An 18493-nucleotide genomic window follows, 5' to 3' on the forward strand; every position below is an offset into this window, starting at 1 on the left:
GATGACGCCACTGCACTCTAGCCTGGGTGACAGAGCGAGGCTCCGTCTCAAAAAAATAAAATAAAATAAATAACAGCCAGAAAGAGGCAGCCCTGTGCCCCATCCAGAGCAGAGAGGAATCTCAGGGGGTAGTGATTGGTGGTGAACAGTAGGGTCTGGCACAGGGAAAACACATCAGTGGCAGAGCCAGTTGTTATAGGGGTAGGGGGAGATACAAGGAAGGTCCCAGCCCAGGGCCTGGGAGTGGCCTGGGCACATGCTGAGGGTTCTCTCCTGCAGGACAGCCACAGTGTGGAAGACCCTGTGCCCCTTCTGGGGTGAGGAGTACCAAGTGCACCTGCCGCCCACCTTCCACACTGTGGCTTTCTACGTCGTGGATGAGGATGCCCTCAGGTGAGTGCCCCCCTCTCCAGCTGGGACCCAGACCTGGCCATCTGATTCCTCCCTGGCCCATTTCACCACCAGGACTCCTGGGTCCTTTTTGGCATCCTCTTTGCAGCCTGGAGGGAGGCAGAGCCTGGGGGCCTGGGAGGGCGAAAGGCTTGAGCGTGTGGGTGTGCGCATGCGTGGCTCCATGGTGCATGCGCCACATACACACGTGTGTGTGCAGGCATGCGGGCACAAGTGTGCATGGACTACACATGTGCGTGCAGGTGTGAGCTGTGAGATGGGCACCCAGAGAGTGTGAGCTTGGCATGTGTGGGCATGTGAGAAACCTATCACATCCCCCTAGAGGGTCCAGAACCCACAGCCTACGGAAGGGCCACAGGTCCAGCTCTGTTGGGTTACTCTGGAAATGACAGCGGTGTCCACCACCCTGCCCCCCCCAGGGGGGCCCTGAACTTGGTGGGAGGTCCCAGAGGGCAGATACTGAAGCCCTGCCCAGCTCTGCCTCCATCTCCCTCCTCTAGCCGGGACGACGTTATCGGAAAGGTCTGCCTTACGAGGGACACCATAGCCTCTCACCCTAAGGGTAAGTTCTCCCTTCCCTCCCGCACTGGTCTGCCCAGTCCCTGGCTTACCTCCCACTCAGAGACCTCCTCTCTAGGCTCCGTCTGGTCTCCTGCTCAGGGAAAGCCATTTCTACTCTCCCCAGAAGCCGGGGCCACGTTCTGTACTCCTGGCCTCTGTTCTGCAGCATGTTCCCAAGCCTGGTTGTTACTGCCTCTTCCCTAGGGTGAAGAGGGGCTGCTATGGGTGGAATCTGAGGCCTCTGCTGGCAGAAGAAGGGGCTGCCTTACACTCTATTGCTGAAGCGTAGGGACCCCTTCTCCAAATCAGGCCAGCTCCTTCTGTAACCCATGGGGTCGCCTCCATCTGGGCCCTAGTACTACTGTGTCCTAAGTCTGAAGGGTTGGCCTAGAGCCAGTCCAGGCTGGAGATCCCTTTCAATTATTTCTGGGATGCAGACATTGTTTTGTGTTATTGTTTTTACAATTTTTATATAGTTTTTTTTTTTAAAAAAAAAAAGGCCGGGCACGGTGGCTCACACCTGTAATCCCAGCACTTTGGGAGGCCGAGACGGGTGGATCACGAGGTCAGGAGATCGAGACCATCCTGGCTAACACGGTGAAACCCTGTCTCTACTAAAAATACAAAAAAATTAGCTGGGCGTGGTGGCAGGCACCTGTAGTCCTAGCTACTTGGCAGGCTGAAGCAGGAGAATGGCTTGAACCCGGGAGGCAGAGCTTGCAGTAAGCCGAGATCGCGCCACTGCACTCCAGCCTCAGCAACGGAGCAAGACTCCACCTCAAAAATAAATAAATAAATGAATAAAAAATAAAAATAAAAAATAAAATAGAGGCCGGGTGCAGTGGCTCACACCTATAATCCCAGCACTTTGGGAGGCCGAGGCAGGTGGATCACCTGAGGTCAGGGGTTCAAGACCAGCCTGGCCAACATGGCAAAACTCTGTCTCTACTAAAAATACAAAAAATTAGCTGGACGTGGTGGTGGGCACCTGTAATCCCAGCTACTCAGGAGGCTGAGGCAGGAGAATCGCTTGAATCCAGGAGGCGGAGGTTGCAGTGAGTCAAGATCACGCCATTGCACTCCAATCTGGATGACAGAGCAAGACTCCATCTCCAAAAGAAAAACAAAGATGGAGGCCGGGCATGGTGGTTCACACCTGTAATCCCAGTGGCAACTCACTTGAGATTAGGAGTTCAAGACCAGCCTCGTCAACATGGTGAAACCCTGTCTCTACTAAAAATATAAAAATTACCTGGGCATGGTGGCACTCACCTGTAATCCCAGCTACTAGGGAGGCTGAGACAGGAAAATCTCTTGAACCTGGGAGGCAGAGGTTGCAGTGAGCCAAGATTGCGCCATTGCACTCCAGCCTAGGTGACAGAGCAAGACTCTGTCTCAAAAAATAAAAAAAATGGAGATGGGGGTCTCACTCTGTTGCCCAGGCTGGTCTTGAACTCCTGGCTTTGACAGATCCTCCCGCCTTGGCCTCCCCAAGGTGCTAGGATTACAGGTGTGAACCACCATGCTCTGCCCAGACATGATTTTGAGGGTTCAGCCCTGTGCCAGCCTCACTGTGTGTGACCTTGGGCAACTCTTTGCCTTCTCTGGGCTTCTCTGAGGGTTCAAACCAGTTCTTGGATGCTATGGGCTCTGCCATCAGAGCCTTTGTGTCCCGCTTACTGGCTTCCCCCCACACACACCTGCTCCTGTCTGTGACGCTGGGCCAGGGATGGGGGCAGGGCGGAGGCAGGTTCTGCTGACTCATGGGGCTTCTTGGCCCCTGCCAGGCCAAAGGCCTTTCCCACCTGCAGCCTTAGCCAGCGTCTCTGGGGTCTAGTGGCCCCAGTGAGGCTATTCCTCCGGGTGCCTTGTAGCTTCCCCATCCAGGCCTCAGACCCTCCTCCCAGCAGCCCTAGGGGAGGGCCACTCTCTTCCTGTTTTAAGATGGGGAATCTGGCTGGGTACAGCGGCCCACACTTATAATCCCAGCACCTTAGGAGGCTGAGGTGGGAGGATGGCTTGAGGTCAGGAGTTTGAGACCAGCCTGAGCAACATAGCAAGACTGCATCTTTTTTTTTTTTTTTTTTTGAGATGGGGTCTTGCTCTGTCACCCAGTCTGGAGTGCAATGGTGCAATCTTGTTGCTTCTCCATCTGGGCCTCAGACCCTCCTCCCAGCAGCCCTAGGGGAGGGCCACTCTCTTCCCGTTTTAAGATGGGGAATCTGGCTGGGTACAGCGGCCCACGCTTATAATCCCAGCACCTTGGGAGGCTGAGGTGGGAGGATTGCTTGAGGTCAGGAGTTTGAGACCAGCCTGAACAACATAGGAAGACTCCATCTTTTGTTTTTTTTTTTTTTTTTTGAGATGGGGTCTTACTCTGTCACCCAGTCTGGAGTGCAATGGCGCGATCTGAGTTCAAGCAATTCTCCTGCCTCAGCCTCTTGAGGAGCTGGGATTACAGGCATGCACCACCACACCTGGCTCACAGGGTGAGACCCTGTCTCTAAAAACGACGATGACAAAAATGACACAATAGTGAGGGCACAAGCCCCAGGTCACTGACTTAGATTCTAATCCCAGCTCTTCCAACTGCTGTTTCTTCACCTGCTGAGCCTCAGTTTCCCCATCTGTCATTGGGGATACCAGCCCCTGCTTCACGGGTGCCTAGGGGATTCCCAGGAGATTATGGAGGTGCCTCAAGGTGCCTGGTGGGGCTGAGGGTGGAGGGTATGGGGGTTCAGGGCCGGGTCCCTGGCTGAGCTGACCCCACAGGTTTCAGCGGGTGGGCCCACCTGACGGAGGTCGACCCCGATGAGGAGGTGCAGGGCGAGATCCACCTGCAGCTGGAAGTGCGGCCAGGGGCCCGGGCCTGCCGGCTATGCTGCTCTGTGCTGGAGGCCAGGTGAGACTCAGGGGCCTGGGGGCGGGCAGAGGGTCCCCTGCAACTAGAGAAACCCAGTGAGGAAGCTGAGCCCCCCCTCGCCCCACCTCTACCTCCTGGTCCCAGAGCTGGCCACCTCCCATCAAAGCCTGCTCTCAAGAGAGGGTCTCGCCAGGCACGGTGTCTCACACCTGTAATCCCAGCACTTTGGGAGGCCGAGGCAGGTGGTTCACCTGAGGCCAGGAGTTCAAGACCAGCCTGACCACCATGGTGAGACCCTGTCTCTACTAAAAATACAACAATTAGCCGGGCATGGTGGCAGGCGCCTGTAATCTCAGCTACTCAGGAGTCTGAGGCAGGAGTCTTGAACCCAGGAGGCGGAGGTTGCAGTGAGCCGAGATGGCGCCACTGCACTCCAGCCTGGGTGACAAGCGAGACTGCATCTCAAAAAAAAAGGAAAAAGAGAGGGTCTGGGGAGGTTTTCTGGACTTGAAGATGCTTCTTGGGTGATTTCCACTCAAGGGGATATGTCCCTTAAGGGACAGTCTAATGTTCTCATGGAGGAACTGGAGCCATCACAGAGGAGTGGAGTAGGGGGTACGGGTGAGGAGAGCCCGAACTCTGATCACACAGCCTCAGTCCCCCAGTGCTAAGGCCGGCTTCCCTATGTTTAACGCCAGTGTGAAGTTGGCCTGGTGGGAGTGTGTGTAAGTGGGTCCCTCGTGGGGCTGGGGGGGGTGAAAAGAGTTGCTGAAAATCTCCCGATGGGCAAATTGAGGGTTCCCCCAAGGAGGGACAGTGGTTTGGATGGTTCCATGGGCCTGAGTCACCTGTGACAGGGCCACCCCCCAACCCCCAGGGTATTTTTAGCTGCAGGCTGCACTCCCGTCTGGGCCTGGGTCTGAGTCACACTCTGTCCGTGAGAAGCATCTTCCCTTCTGGCTCCAAACCCACCTCCCCAAGTCGCTCCCTGCCTGTGAGGCAGGAGGGTGGCCCCCAGCCAGGCAGCCCTATGGAGCCAGTGTTCCCCCCACCCTTGAGGGGTCAGCCTGCCTAAGAGGAAGACTTCCCTTGGGCAGAGGGGTGTAGGTCGGATGATGCCCATGTTGCTCACTCTGGCTTCCCGGGAGTTATTTTCTGTCCTGAGAAAATAGAAATGGATGGAAAATGTCTGGGCTTGGGCCGAGCCTCAGCGACGCCCCCACACTCGCTCATTCTCTGGCCTCTGACATTCATTCCCCCCGCCCCACCCCAACTCACCCGCTTCCTCCATCCTTATCCTTTCCGGGCACCAGGCTGTCTGGGGGACAGGCATGCATACGTGTGCACCCGCTCACACACGTGGCCGGGCTCTGGGACCTCGGGGCCACTTCTCCCAGGCACCCATCGTCACCCACGGAGATGGGAGGCATGGAAGCATGTCTCCCTGGCCCTCCCCTCTCTCCAAGAATCTCCCCTCTCCCATCCTCTGGGGCCACAGTGGTTGGCCTTCTAGTGAGTCCTAGCAGGGGAGAGGAATGTCCAGGCCTCTCTCAGAGTGAGGGGACTTGTCCCCCGTTGTCCTCGGCAATGAGACTCCTGCTGCAATTCCAAGTCAGCCTAAGAAGGTCCATTTGCTGCAGAGGAAGAAAGAACATTTCCTCCTTATTTTTTCTGGGGAGATTCTCAATATTTCAGTAAAACCTTGGGTTTTTTTTGTTTTTTGTTTTTGAGACAATCTCGCTCCATCATCCAGGCTGGAGTGCAGTGGCCTGATCTCAGCTCGCTGCAACCTCCACCTTCTGGGTTCAAGCAATTCTCCTGCCTCAGCCTCCCTAGTAGCTGGGATTACAGGTGTGCACCACCACGCCCGGCTAATTTTTTGTATTTTTAGTAGAGACGGGACTTCACTATGTTGGCTAGGCTGGTCTCAAACTCCTGACCTCAGGTGATCTGCCTGCCTCGGCCTCCCAAAGTACTGGGATTACAGGCGTGAGCCACTGCACCCGGGCTGTTTTTTTTTGTTTTTTTTTTTTGAGGCAGTCTGGCTCTGTTGCCCAGGCTGGAGTGCAGTGGCGTTTTCTTGGCTCACTGCAACCTCTGCCTCCCCAGGTTCAAGCAATTCTCCTGCCTCAGCCTCCTTCCCAAAGTGCTGGGATTATAGGAATGAGCTGCTGCCCCCAGCCTCAATGTTGGGGTTTTATTAGACAGTCTTGAGGGGGAAGAAAGACAGGTATGAGAGGCTTAAAATATCGAAGATGAGTGGGCTTTGGTGTTCTTCCACAAAGAGTTCCAAGTAGGGGATACTGGCAGGGTGCAGTGGCTCACTCCAGTAATCCCAGTGCTTTGGGAAGCAGAGGTGGGAGGATCTCTTGAGGCCCGGATTTCGAGACCAGCCTGGGCAACAGCAAGATCCTGTCTCTACAAAAAAATTTAAAAATTAGCCAGGTGTGGTGGGGCACACCTATAGTGCCAACTACTTAGGAGGCTGACGTGGGAGGATTGCTTGAGCCCAGGAGGTGGAGGCTGCAGTGAGCTATGATTGCATCACTGTACTCCAGCCTGAGCAACAGAGCAAGACCCTGTTTAAAAAAAAAAGAAAAGAATAAAAGGGCCAGGCGCGGTGGCTCACGCCTGTAATCCCAGCACTTTGGGAGGCCAAGGCAGGCGGATCACCTGAGGTCAGGAGTTCGAGGGCAGCCTGGCCAACCTGGTGAAACCCCGTCTCTACTAAAAATACGAAAATTAGCTGGGTGTTTTTGGCAGGCACCTGTAATCCCAGCTACTCAGGAGGCTGAGGCAGGAGAATTACTTGAACCCGGGAGGCGGAGGTTGCAGTGAGCTAAGATTGCACCATTACACTCCAGCCTGGGCGACAGAGCGAGACTCCGTCTCAAAAAAAAAAAAAAAGCTGGGGGTACCGTGACTAGACTAGGGCTGTGTAAAGACCCATCTATGGAGAAAGGGCAGGGCCGCCCATCAGGGCTGCACCTCACTCCTCCACCAAGTAGAGCGACATTACTGGGGCAGACCTTCCAGAAGCACACTCTCTCCCTAAACCTGAGCCCAGTAGCGATTCACTTTTCCATTTTCCTGATGAGGAAACCGAGGCTCAGGGCAGCCCTGGGAATGGAGGGCCGGGAACATTGCCCCGGCGGTTCCCTGGCAGCACTCACACCACCCCCCTGCCACCCCCAGAGCAAGGTGCAGCCACTGGCCTGCAGCTGCCTGGTGGGAAGGACCCATGGCCTCTACTTTGGGGGGTTCTTGGCCACATGGGCGATCCTGGGGAGATGGCTATGGGAGCAGGGCCCAGAAGGCAGAGGCGCACTGTCCACAGTCAGCTTGCCAGGGACGGAATGTGCCCAGGCCTTTTGGCCCGCTGTGGTTACATAATGGTGGTGACAAGTGGGGGAGGGGGGGCTCAGGGACAAGTCGATGATCCAATCTTCCTCCACCCCCACCAGGGATCTGGCCCCAAAGGACCGCAATGGCGCATCTGACCCCTTCGTCCGAGTGCGCTACAAGGGCCGGACACAGGAGACCTCGGTGAGGAGACCAGAGGGCAGGGAAGGGGCAGGGGGCTCGGGGGACGTGCCAGCCACGCCCCCGTTGCTCACCTCACCACCTGCTCACCGTCCCCTGGTGGGACAGATTGGGGGCCACAGTCTTACAGAGGAGGCCCAGGGAAAGGGGCGACTTCTCTGAGGGGACATAATAGGTCCCAGGACCTCTGGGGCCAACTTCGCTCACTCCCGGCCATGCTTGGGGGTAAGGAGGGGATTGAGACAGCCGGAGTGGGGTTTATTTGGGAACACCCATGCTGCCTTCCCCACCCCCGGGAAACGTCCAGAGTCGAGGGCCCAGTCCTGGGCACGAAGACACCAAGGTCTGCTGTCTCAGTATAGTCGCTACTGTTTTTGTTTTGTGTTTTGTGGTGTTTTTTTTTTTTCTGAGGCCAAGTCCCACCCTGTCACCCAGGCTGGAGTGCAGTGGCTGGATCTCAGCTCACCGCAGGCTCTGCCTTCCCAGTTCGAGAGATTCTCCTGCCTCAGCCGCACGAGTAGCTAGGATTACAGGCACACACCACCACACCAGGCTAATTTCTTGTATTTTTAGTAGAGATGGGGTTTCACCATGTTGGCCAGGCTGGTCTCGAACTCCTGGCCTCAAGTGATCCTCCCGCCTCGGCTTCCCAAAGTGCTGGGATTACAGGCATGAGCCACCACGCCCAGCCCTGTGTTTTTTGTTTGTTTTGCTTTGTTTTTTTAATATTTTATTTCCATAGGTTATTGGGGAACAGGTGGTGTTTGGTTACATAAGTTATTAGTGGTGATTTATGAGATTTTGGTTCACCCATCACCCGAGCAGTATACACTGCACCCAATTTGTAGTCTTTTGTCCCTCTCCCCCTTCCCACCCTTCCCCCACGAGTCCCCAAAGTCCACTGTGTCATTCTTATGCCTTTGCGTCCTCATAGCTTAGCTCCCACATATGAGTGAGAACATAACGATGTTTGGTTTTCCATTCCTGAGTTACTACACTTAGAATAATAGTCTCCAATCCAATCCAGGTTGCTGTGAATGCAATTAATTCATTCCTTTTTTATGGCTGAGTAGTATTCCATCGTATATATATATACCACAGTTTCTTTATCCACTTGTTGATTGATGGACATTTGGGCTGGTTTCACATTTTTGCAATTGCAAATTGTGCTGCTATAAACATGCGTCTGCAAGTATCTTGGCCAGGCGCAGTGGGTCACACCTGTAATCCCAGCACTGTGGGAGGCCAAGGCTGGCAGATTGCTTGAGGCCAGGAGTTTGAGACCAGCCTGGCCAACGTGGTGAAACCCTGTCTCTACTAAAAATACAAAAATTAGCCGGGCGTAGCGGCAGGCCCCTGAAATCCCAGCTACTTGGGAGGCTGAAGCAGGAGAATCACTTGAACCCAGAAGGCAGAGGTTGCAGTGAGCTGAGATCGTGCCACTGCACTCCAGCCTGGGCGACAGAGCAAGACTGTTTCAAAAACAAAACAAAACAAACAAAACAAAAACATATGTGTGCAAGTATCTTTTTTGTATAATGACTTCTCCTCTGGGTAGACTGCTGAATCAAATGGTAGTTCTACTTTTAGTTAGTTAAGGAATCTCCGCTGTTTTCCATAGTGGTTGTACTAGCTCACATTCCCACCAGCAGTGTAGAGGTATTCCCTGTTCACCACATCCTCATAGTCAGTACTGTTTTGCTGTGTGGCCTCGGATACATCTTTTCCCCACCCTGGGCCTCAGTTCTCCCCATCTGAGAAATGGGTGGGAACTTGGACAGGACATTTTAACCTCTGCTGTGGCAGAACCTCCAAGGCGAGGAGGCTGTGGGGAACCCAGGGGAGGTGTCTAGGGCAGCTCTGCCTTTTGCCCAGCCTGGGGAGTCCAGTGGCATCAGCCTCTAACCCCCTCCCACCCTCCTCTGGGCAGATCGTGAAGAAGTCATGCTACCCACGCTGGAATGAGACGTTTGAATTTGAGCTGCAGGAGGGGGCCATGGAGGCGCTGTGCGTGGAGGCCTGGGACTGGGACCTTGTCAGCCGAAACGACTTCCTGGGCAAAGTGAGCACCACCGCCCCGCCCCCCCTCCTCCCCCGGCAGGCTGCACCTGCTGTCCCCCAGCACCTGGCTCCATTGCAGCCATCCCATCCTCAGGGACCTCCCTCCGGCTTCCCCAAAGAGGGACACTCAGGAAGCCTGGGACTACCCCACCACCTCCACTGTCTGCCAGAAACAGCAACTTCCCCCCACCACCACTGGCACTCAGGGACCCTTGGAAGGGGCCCCTCCCCACTAAGAACAGTAGTTGGCAAGGAGGAGACCTAAGTCTCCCAGCTCCAGGAAAACTGCCACTATGTCCCCAGGTGGTGATCGATGTCCAGAGACTGCAGGTGGCGCAGCAGGAGGAGGGCTGGTTCCGGCTGCAGCCCGACCAGTCCAAGAGCCGGCGGCATGACGAGTAAGTGCATGGAGCTGGGCAGCCGGCCGCAAGGGGTGGGGTGGGGGCTGACATTTGGGAATTGGCTACAGGCAGGCAGGGCAGGGCAGGGGGGCCGCTCAGGGGTGAGAGGTCAGGAGACATGGCTCCAGGGTCCCCTCAGCCCCTGCCCACCTAGCCAGCATCCTTCTCATCCCGGCTGGGCTCCACCTCCCCTTTATTTGTTATTTATTTATTTATTTATTTATTTATTTATTTATTTTGAGATGGAGTCTCACTCTGTCCCCAGGATGGAGTGCAATGGCGTGATCTCGACTCACTGCAGGCTCCGCCTCCCGGGTTCACGCCATTCTCCTGCCTCAGCCTCCCAAGTAGCTGGGACTACAGGCACCCGCCACCGCGCCTGGCTAATTTTTTGCATTTTTAGTAGAGACAGGGTTTCACCATGTTAGCCAGAATGGTCTCGATCTCCTGACCTTGTGATCCACCCGCCTCGGCCTCCCCAAGTACTGGGATTACAGGCATGAGCCACCGCGCCCGGCCCCTCCCCTTTATTTTTCCCCACAGTTCTGCATTCAGCTCAGCTCTGTCTTCTGTCTTTTTTTTTTTTTTTTTTTTTGAGATGGAGTCTTGCTCTGTCACCCAGGCTGGAGTGCAGCGGCACAATCTTGGCTCACTGCAACCTCCACCTCCTGGGTTCCAGTGATTCTCCTGCCTCAACCTCCTGATTAGCTGGGATTACAACTGTGTGCCACCATGCTCGGCTAATTTTTGTATTTTTAGTAGAGACAGGGTTTCACCATGTTGGCCAAGTTGGTCTCGAACACCTGACCTCAAGTGATCCACCCGCCTCAGCCTGCCGAGGTGCTAGGATTACAGGCATGGGCCACCGCACCCGGCCAGGTCTGTCTTCTTAGCTCACAGGTTGTACAGGTCTCCTGCTTTCTGCCTCTGGAAGTTTCTGAAACAAGTACTCAGACATTTTCCCTTTGAAAATTTCCCTGCAGACCTCAGACCAGGGTTCAAGTCTCCAAGGTCAGTGTCCCTGAGCCATAGCTCCAACTCCCTATGCCAGATTCTCCAGGAATGGGGTTGTGAGATAAGATAGGACACCGTTGGCCAGGAGCAGTGGCTCATGCCTGTAATCCCAGCTCTTTGGGAGGCCAAGGTGGGAGGATCACTTGGGGCAAGGAGTTTGAGACCAGCCTGGGCAAGAAAGTGAGACTCCGTCTCTACAAAGAAATAAAAATTAGGCCAGGCGTGGTGGCTCACGCCTGTAATCCCAGGTATTAAGCCCAGCATCCATTAGCTCTTTTCCCTAATGCTCTCCCCACTAACCCTCCCCTGACAGGCCCCAGTAAGTGTTGTTCCCCTCGCTGTGTCCGTGTATTCACATTGTTCAGTTCTCACTTATGAGTGAAAACGTGGTGTTTGGTTTTTTGTTCCTGCATTAGTTTGCTGAGAATGATGGCTTCCAGCTTCATCCATGTCCCTGCAAAGGACATTATCTCATTCCTTTTTATGGCTGCATAGTATTGATGGTGTGTATGCACCACATTTTCTTTATGTAGTCTGTCATTGATTGGCATTTGGGTAGATTCCGTGTCTTTGCTATTGTGAATAGTGCTGCAGTGAACGTTTGCGTGCATGTATCTTTATAATGGAATGATTTATACTCTTTTGGGTATATACCCAGTAATGAGATTGCTGGGTCACATGGTATTTCTGGTTCTAAATCTTTGAGGAATCAGCACATTGTCTTCAACAATGATTTTACTAATTTATGTACCCACCAACAGTGTAAAAGCATTCCTGTTTCTCCGCAGCCTGGCCAGCATCTGTTTTTTGAGTGTTTAATAATTGCCATTCTGAGTGGTATGAAATGGTATCTCATTGTGGTTTTGATTTGCGTTTCTCTAATGATCAGCGATGTTGAGCTATTTTTCATATGTTTCTTGGCTGCATGTATATCTTTCTTTGAGAAGTGTCTGTTCATACCATTTGCCCACTTTTTAATGGGGTTGTTAGTTTCTTGGAAATTTGCTTAAGTTTCTTGTAGGTTCTGGATTTTAGCCCTTTTGTCAGATGGACAGATTACAAAAATGTTCTCCCATTCTGTAGGTTGTCTCTTTGCTCTGATGATAGTTTTGTTTGCTGTGCAGAAGCTCTTTAGTTTAATTAGATCCCATTTGTCAATTTTTGCTTTTGTTGCAGTTGCTTTTGGCAATTTCATCATAAAGTCTTTGCCCATGCCGATGTCCTGAACGGTATTGCCTAGATTTTCTTCTAGGGTTTTTATAGTTTTAGGTTTTACATTTAAGTCTTTAATGCATCGAGTTAATTTTTGTATAAGGTGTAAGGAAGGGCTCCAGTTTCAGTTTTTCACATATGGCTAGCCAGTTCTCCCAGCACCACTTGTTAAATAGGGAATCCTTTCCCCATTGCTTGTTTTTGTCAGATTTGTTGAAGATCAGATGGTTGTAGATGTGTGGTTTTATTTCTGAGTTCTTTATTCTGTTCCATTGGTCTATGTGACTCTTTTTATACCAGTACCATGCGGTTTTGGTTACTGCGGCCTTGTAGTGTAGTCTGAAGTCAGGTAGCATGATGCCTCCAGCTTTGTTCTTTTTGCTTAGGATTGTCTTGGCTATGTGAGCTGCTTTTGGTTCCATATGAATTTTAAAATAGTTTTTTCTAGTTCTGTGAAGAATGTCAATGGTAGTTTAATGGGAATAGCATTGAATCTATAAATTGCTTTGGGCAGGATGGCCATTTTCATGATATTGATACTCCCTATCCATGAGCATGGAATATTTTTCCATCTGCTTGTGTCCTCTTTTATTTCCTTGAGCAGTGGTTTGTAGTTTTACTATTATAATATACTGCCATAATCTTAAACATTTGTACAGTAAAATAAGCAATACATATGTATCTTTCATTAAAATAATGTAATTGAACTCTTATGAAGTATGTTAATTAACAATGAGGAAGAAATGGAATGAGTAGATGGTTATAAAAAGCAGTTTTTTATGTACATTTTGATGATTTTGTTAGTAATAGTGCTGTGTCTGTTAATACAGCACTTTCATTATGTATCACTTTCAGGTAGAGTTTGAATATTTGTTTAAATTAACCATGACTTAAGATTGTGAGTGCTTATGCTTAGAGCATTTAATTATTTGTGTTTTATTGGTTTACTAATGTACTTAACAGAACTGCTTTAGCCTGGAGCTCCATAAAGGAACAGTCACTCAAGTCCAGCTTTGATATAAAAGTGTATCTCACTTATAGCCTTTTTATTAAGCACTAAAAGACAAGTAGTGTGTTTGTTTTGAATTCTGTATTCAAAGGAAGGTGATAATGTTATGATTTCTAGTTTAATTTTGAAGATGAGTATTAGTAGAAATACTTTTGTTTTCAAAGAGTATAAATTTTTTGAGTTTTCTCTGAATAATTTTATAAGATTTTTTGCCTGTGGATTTAAAAAGCACTAAGCTAATATTATTCCTATTCTGAGAGACCTAAAAGTTGTACTTTTGATGAAAGGTGTTTTCCAGTGATATTTATGTCAAGATTTAAGGAAAGATTGTGTAAAATCTGTAGGCACCTAGCAAGGGAAAAATGCTTAAGTGATATTAACCTAAAACATTTTAGATAATTTTCTTTATTGTTATGTATAACAATGCATAAATACAACACATTGCTTTTAAGTGACTTACTGATTTTTATCTCCTTAGTTTTATTCAATTAAATGGTTTTTAAAAGATAATTTAGATTCACATGAAATTTTAAGAAATAATTGAGAGAGATCTGGCATAACCTTTACTCAATTTTCCCCAGTGGTAATATCTTGCAAAACTCTAATACAGTATTACAACCAGGATATTGACATTGATACAGTAAAAACTGAGAACATTTCCATCACAGGGAGTCTTCATGTTGCCGTTTTATAGCCAAACCAACTTTATTCCACATGTTTAACCTTACTCCCAACCCTTAACCCCTGGCAACCGCTAATCTTTCTGTTTCCATAATTTTGTTATTTCAAGGATGTTATATAAATGGAATTATATGGTATATAACCTTCATTGTAGATTATCCATTTTGTCATTCTATAATGTCCTTCTCTGTTGTAATTTTCTTTGCTCTGAAGTGTACTTTATCTCATATTAATATAGTCATTGTGCTTTCCCTTGATTAATATTAGCATGTTATGTATTTTTCCATCCTTTTACTTTTAACCTGCCTTTATCTTTGTGTTTATAGTGAATTTCTTATAGGCAGCATATAGTTGAGTCATGGGTTTTAATCTACTTTGCCAGCCTTTGTCTTTTAATCAGCATACTGATTTACATTTAATCTAATTATTTATTTTTAAGGCTTAAGCTTTCCATTTAGTTTTTTGTTTTTTGTTCTCTCTAGTCTTCATTTCTCTTACTGTGGGTTATTTCAACATTTTTTAGTATTCCATCTTTGCTTATCTGCAGTTAATTTGAATATATCTCTTTTTTTATTAATTAAAACCTTTTTTTTGAAATTTTTTAGAGACAGGGTCTCACTCTGTCACCCAGGCTGGAGCACAGTGGCTTGATCATAGCTCATTGAAGCCTCAAACTCTTGGGCTCCAGTGATCCTCCCACCTCAGCTTCCTGAGCAGCTAAGACTATGGGTACATACCCCCATGAATGGCTGAGTTTAGTTTTTTTTTTTTTACTTGTAGTAGAGGCAAGGTTTTGCTCTGTTGCCCAGACTGGTCTAGAACTCCTGGCCTTAAGTAATCTTTCTACCTTGGCCTTAAGTAATCTTTCTACCAAAGCACGAATATATCTCTTTGTGTAGCTTTTTTACTGGATGCTGTAGGTATTACATTTTACATGCATAACTTATCATCTTACCATCACAGTCTACTGGTGTCCTCATGTTACACTTCAAGGGGCAAACTTTTTAACCACTTACCTCCCTTTGATCTCTTTTTTCTCTCCACTTTATAAATAGTTTTCTTAGGTATGTCCTTTATATGCATTTAGAACAGTATCAGTGTTACAACTTTTCTTCAACCATCTAATATAATTTAAAAGACTCAGAGGAGAAGGAAAAACTATTATATGTACTCATATTTTTCCTTGCCATATTCTTTCTTCCTTCCAGATGTTTGAAGATTCCATCTTTTATCATTTCCTTTCTGTCTAAAGAGCTTCCTTTAGCCATTCTTTCAGGATAGGTCTGCTTATAACAAATACTCTAGTTCTCCTTTATCTGAAAATGTCTTGATTTTCTCCCCCTTCATTCCTGAAATATATTTTTGCTAGATATAAGATTCTCTTTTGATAGTTCCTCTCCTTCAGTTGGTCTGCTGTGTTCTGTCCTCCATGGTTTTTGATGAGAAATCTGCTGTCATTAGACTTGTTTTTCTGTTACTGGTAAAGTGTCATTTCTCCTATCCTGCTTTCAAGATTTGTTTTTCTTTGTCTTTAGTTTTCAGAGGTTTTACTATAATGTGTGCTATTTTGGATTTCTTTGGGTTTAATCCTGTTTAGGGTTTACTCAGCTTCCTCAATTTGTAGTTTTATTTGCCAAATTTAAAAAGTTTGCAGTCATTATTTCTTTGAGTTCTCTTTCAACTCTTGCCTCTGTCTCTTCTCCTTCCAGGATTGATTAATAGGTGAAAGGAATGTTAGGTCTTTTGTTGCAGTTTCACTGGTCCCTGAGACTCTGTTTTTGTTTTTTGTTTTTTTTTTTTTTTTTGAGACAGTGTCTCGCTGTGTCACCCAGGCTGGAGTGCAGTGGCCAATCTCGGCTCACTGCAATCTCTGCCTCCCAGGTTTACGCCATTCTCCTGCCTCAGCCTCCCGAGTAGCTGGGACTACAGGCACCCGCCACCATGCCCGGCTAATTTTTTGTATTTTTTTAGTAGAGGCGGGGTTTCACCGTGTTAGCCAGGATGGTCTCAATCTCCTGACCTCGTGATCCACCCGCCTCGGCCTCCCAAAGTGCTGGGATTACAGGCATGAGCCACCGCACCCAGCCTGTTTTTTAGTTTTGATTTTTTTTTGTCCCTAGTCTATTTTATCTTTGTTCAGATTGGGTAAATCTTGTTGTTCTGTGTTCCAGTTTACTGATTATTTCTTTTGTCCTCCTTCTCTGCTTTTGATCCCATTCATTAGGTTTTTAGTTTTGGTTCTTGTATTTGCCAGTCGTAACAGTTTTTATTTGGTCTTTATATCTTCTATTTCTTTCTTTAAACTTTATAATTTTTTTTTTTTGAGATGGAGTCTCACTCTGTCGCCCAGGCTGGAGTGCAGTGGCGCAATCTCCGCTCACTGCAACCTCCGCCTCCCAGGGTTCAAGTGAGTCTCCTGCCTCAGCCTCCTGAGTAGCTGGGATTACAGGCGTCCACCACCATGCCTGGCTAATTTTTGTATTTTTAGTAGAGATGGAGTTTCACCATGTTGGCCAGGCTGGTCTCTAACTCCTGATCTCGTGATCTGCCCACCTCGGCCTCCCAAAGTGCTGGGATTACAGGCGTGAGCCACCGTGCCTGGCCTTTTTTTTTTTTTTTTTTTTCCTTTTTTTTTAAGATGGAGTTTTGCTCTTGTTGCCCAGGCTGGAGGGCAATGGCGCGATCTTGGCTCACTGCAACCTCCGCCTCATGAGCTCAAGCAATTCTCCTGCCTCAGCCTCTCGAGTAGCTGGGATTACAGGTGTGCCCCATCAGCCAGGCTAATTTTGTATTTTTAGTGAGACAGGGTTTCGCCATGTTGGCCAGGCTGGTCTTGAACTCCTGACCTCAGGTGATCTGCCCACCTTGGCCTCCCAGAGTGCTGGGATGACAGGCTTGGGCCACTGAGCCCAGTGTAGACTTTATAATTCTTTGCTAAAACCTTCTATTTCTGTATTTTTTACCAGGATGTTCTCAATTGCTCATCGAAGCATTTTTTAATGATTTTTAAAAAATAATCAGATCATTCCAATATCTCTATTATCTTGGTATTGGCATCTGCTAGTTATCTATTTTTATTCAGTTTGAGATCTTCCTGTCTCTTGGAATGATGAGTGATTTTTTAATTGAAACTTGGACATTTTGGATACTTTGAGACTGGATCTTTTTAAACCTTCAGGTTAACTGGCTTTGTTTGATACCACTCTAGCAGGGAAGGGTGGTGGAAAGAGAGAGGGGTGCTGTCTCATTACTGCCAGGTCATAGCAGGAGTCCGGATTCCCTGCTTATCCTCCACTGACACTTCAGAGGGATTGTACTCATTGTTACCATAGGTGAATGTGGGATTTCTGGCTCCCCAACCATCTTCCTCTGATAGCTGTCTGGTAGGAGGGATACAAGGTACTGTTCTATGTGTGTCCTTCCCTGACAACCACCAGGGTGTGGGCGGGGCTGACTTTGGTTACTACTAGGTGTGGTGCTGCAAGTCCTGACTATGCACTAGGCCTCCTCTGACATCATCACAGTGAGGAGGAATAAGGTCACCTTGACACTAATGGATGGGCTTAGAAGTCCAAGCTCCTCACTTGGTCTTCACTGACAATATCAGAATGCCTTGTTACCTCTTGGTAGAGATGAAAATCTCAATCCCATCTTGGCCTTTTCTGAAACCACCTAGTGAGGTGGTTGAGGCATCTCATTACAGCCTAATAAGGGTAGAAGTCTAGGATCACCATCTCAGCCTCTACTGGTGGGGTTGGGGGTAGGGCCATAATTTTTTATCTGGTGTTGGGCTGCACTTGAGTAGTTACTTCCAAAAGTTTTATGTCTTGCTAGACTGCCCCTTTCCTGGTCCTTTGGCTAGAGAGAGCAGTTCTGGGGGTTTCTTTCATCTGCATTTGTTGCCAGCTTCTGCACCGAGTTGTGGATATATGAAATAAAAAGAAAACCCAGGGAACTCACTGGTCTGTCTTTCTTTGGATCTTGAGGTTCCTATCCAGTGCTCCTCCTTTTTGCCTTTCAAAGTCTTCTTATGTTTGTTTTATATATGTTTTACATGTAGTGTTCTGCTTTTTTAGATCTCTACTTAGTGAGAGAGATGGGGAAAAGTACATCTACTCCATCTTCCTGGAAGCAGAAAGTATGTTTCAGATACTTGGTAACGGAAGTTACCTCTAAACAGGAGTTGAATTGGATGTATGTGGCCATTATTGTGTGTGTTTGGTTTTTTGTTTGTTTGTTTTGAGCACTAAATGCCTGTAGGCATATTTTATTGGCAGAGATAAAGAATTCAAAACAAAAACCTAGAATCAGCTCCTCTGGATATTTATAAATCTCAAACTGAGACATTTTCTTGACAACTCAGGGACCTACTTAACAACACTAGTTTTTACGTGTCACACTTTACTGTGATTTCTTTTATGTTACTATTCAAACAATGCTCCTGTTTTTTTGACTCTTTGATCTAGTTACAGAGTGGCTGACAATTTATGGAAATAGTTTTCAGGTTTTAGGTAGTATTATAGGCCTTGTTAAAATCTAATGGTCATGTGTTCCTTTTGAGGGACTATAGGTATTTCTATGGGGATTTAATAGTCAAAAATTTACTTTGTAATACAATAGAAGCACATCATCTATAGCACAGTAACTTGTTATAAAATATGAGAAAAATCAATAGGCCTTTATTCGATATAGGTTGTGTAATATTTTTAAATTGCCTAAACAGAAGTATTCTACGGT

At 48.1% G+C, this 18493-nt stretch overlaps 1 protein-coding gene across 1 annotated transcript in view; it reads left to right on the plus strand.

The window, feature by feature from the left end:
• The first annotated feature begins 256 nt into the window (after positions 1–256).
• LOC115932769 (AP-3 complex subunit beta-1-like) overlaps positions 257–18493 on the plus strand; it is a 158520-nt gene continuing 140283 nt past the window's right edge. The window contains 7 exon segments of the mRNA XM_063708061.1: positions 257–393; positions 831–973; positions 3745–3874; positions 7300–7477; positions 9309–9440; positions 9743–9837; positions 10824–10851. Of these exon segments, the coding sequence (XP_063564131.1) occupies positions 257–393; positions 831–973; positions 3745–3874; positions 7300–7477; positions 9309–9440; positions 9743–9837; positions 10824–10851 (843 nt within the window).

The sequence above is a fragment of the Gorilla gorilla genome, chromosome 6, assembly GCF_029281585.2.
Source record: "Gorilla gorilla gorilla isolate KB3781 chromosome 6, NHGRI_mGorGor1-v2.1_pri, whole genome shotgun sequence".
In the NCBI taxonomy this organism is placed as follows: domain Eukaryota; kingdom Metazoa; phylum Chordata; class Mammalia; order Primates; family Hominidae; genus Gorilla; species Gorilla gorilla.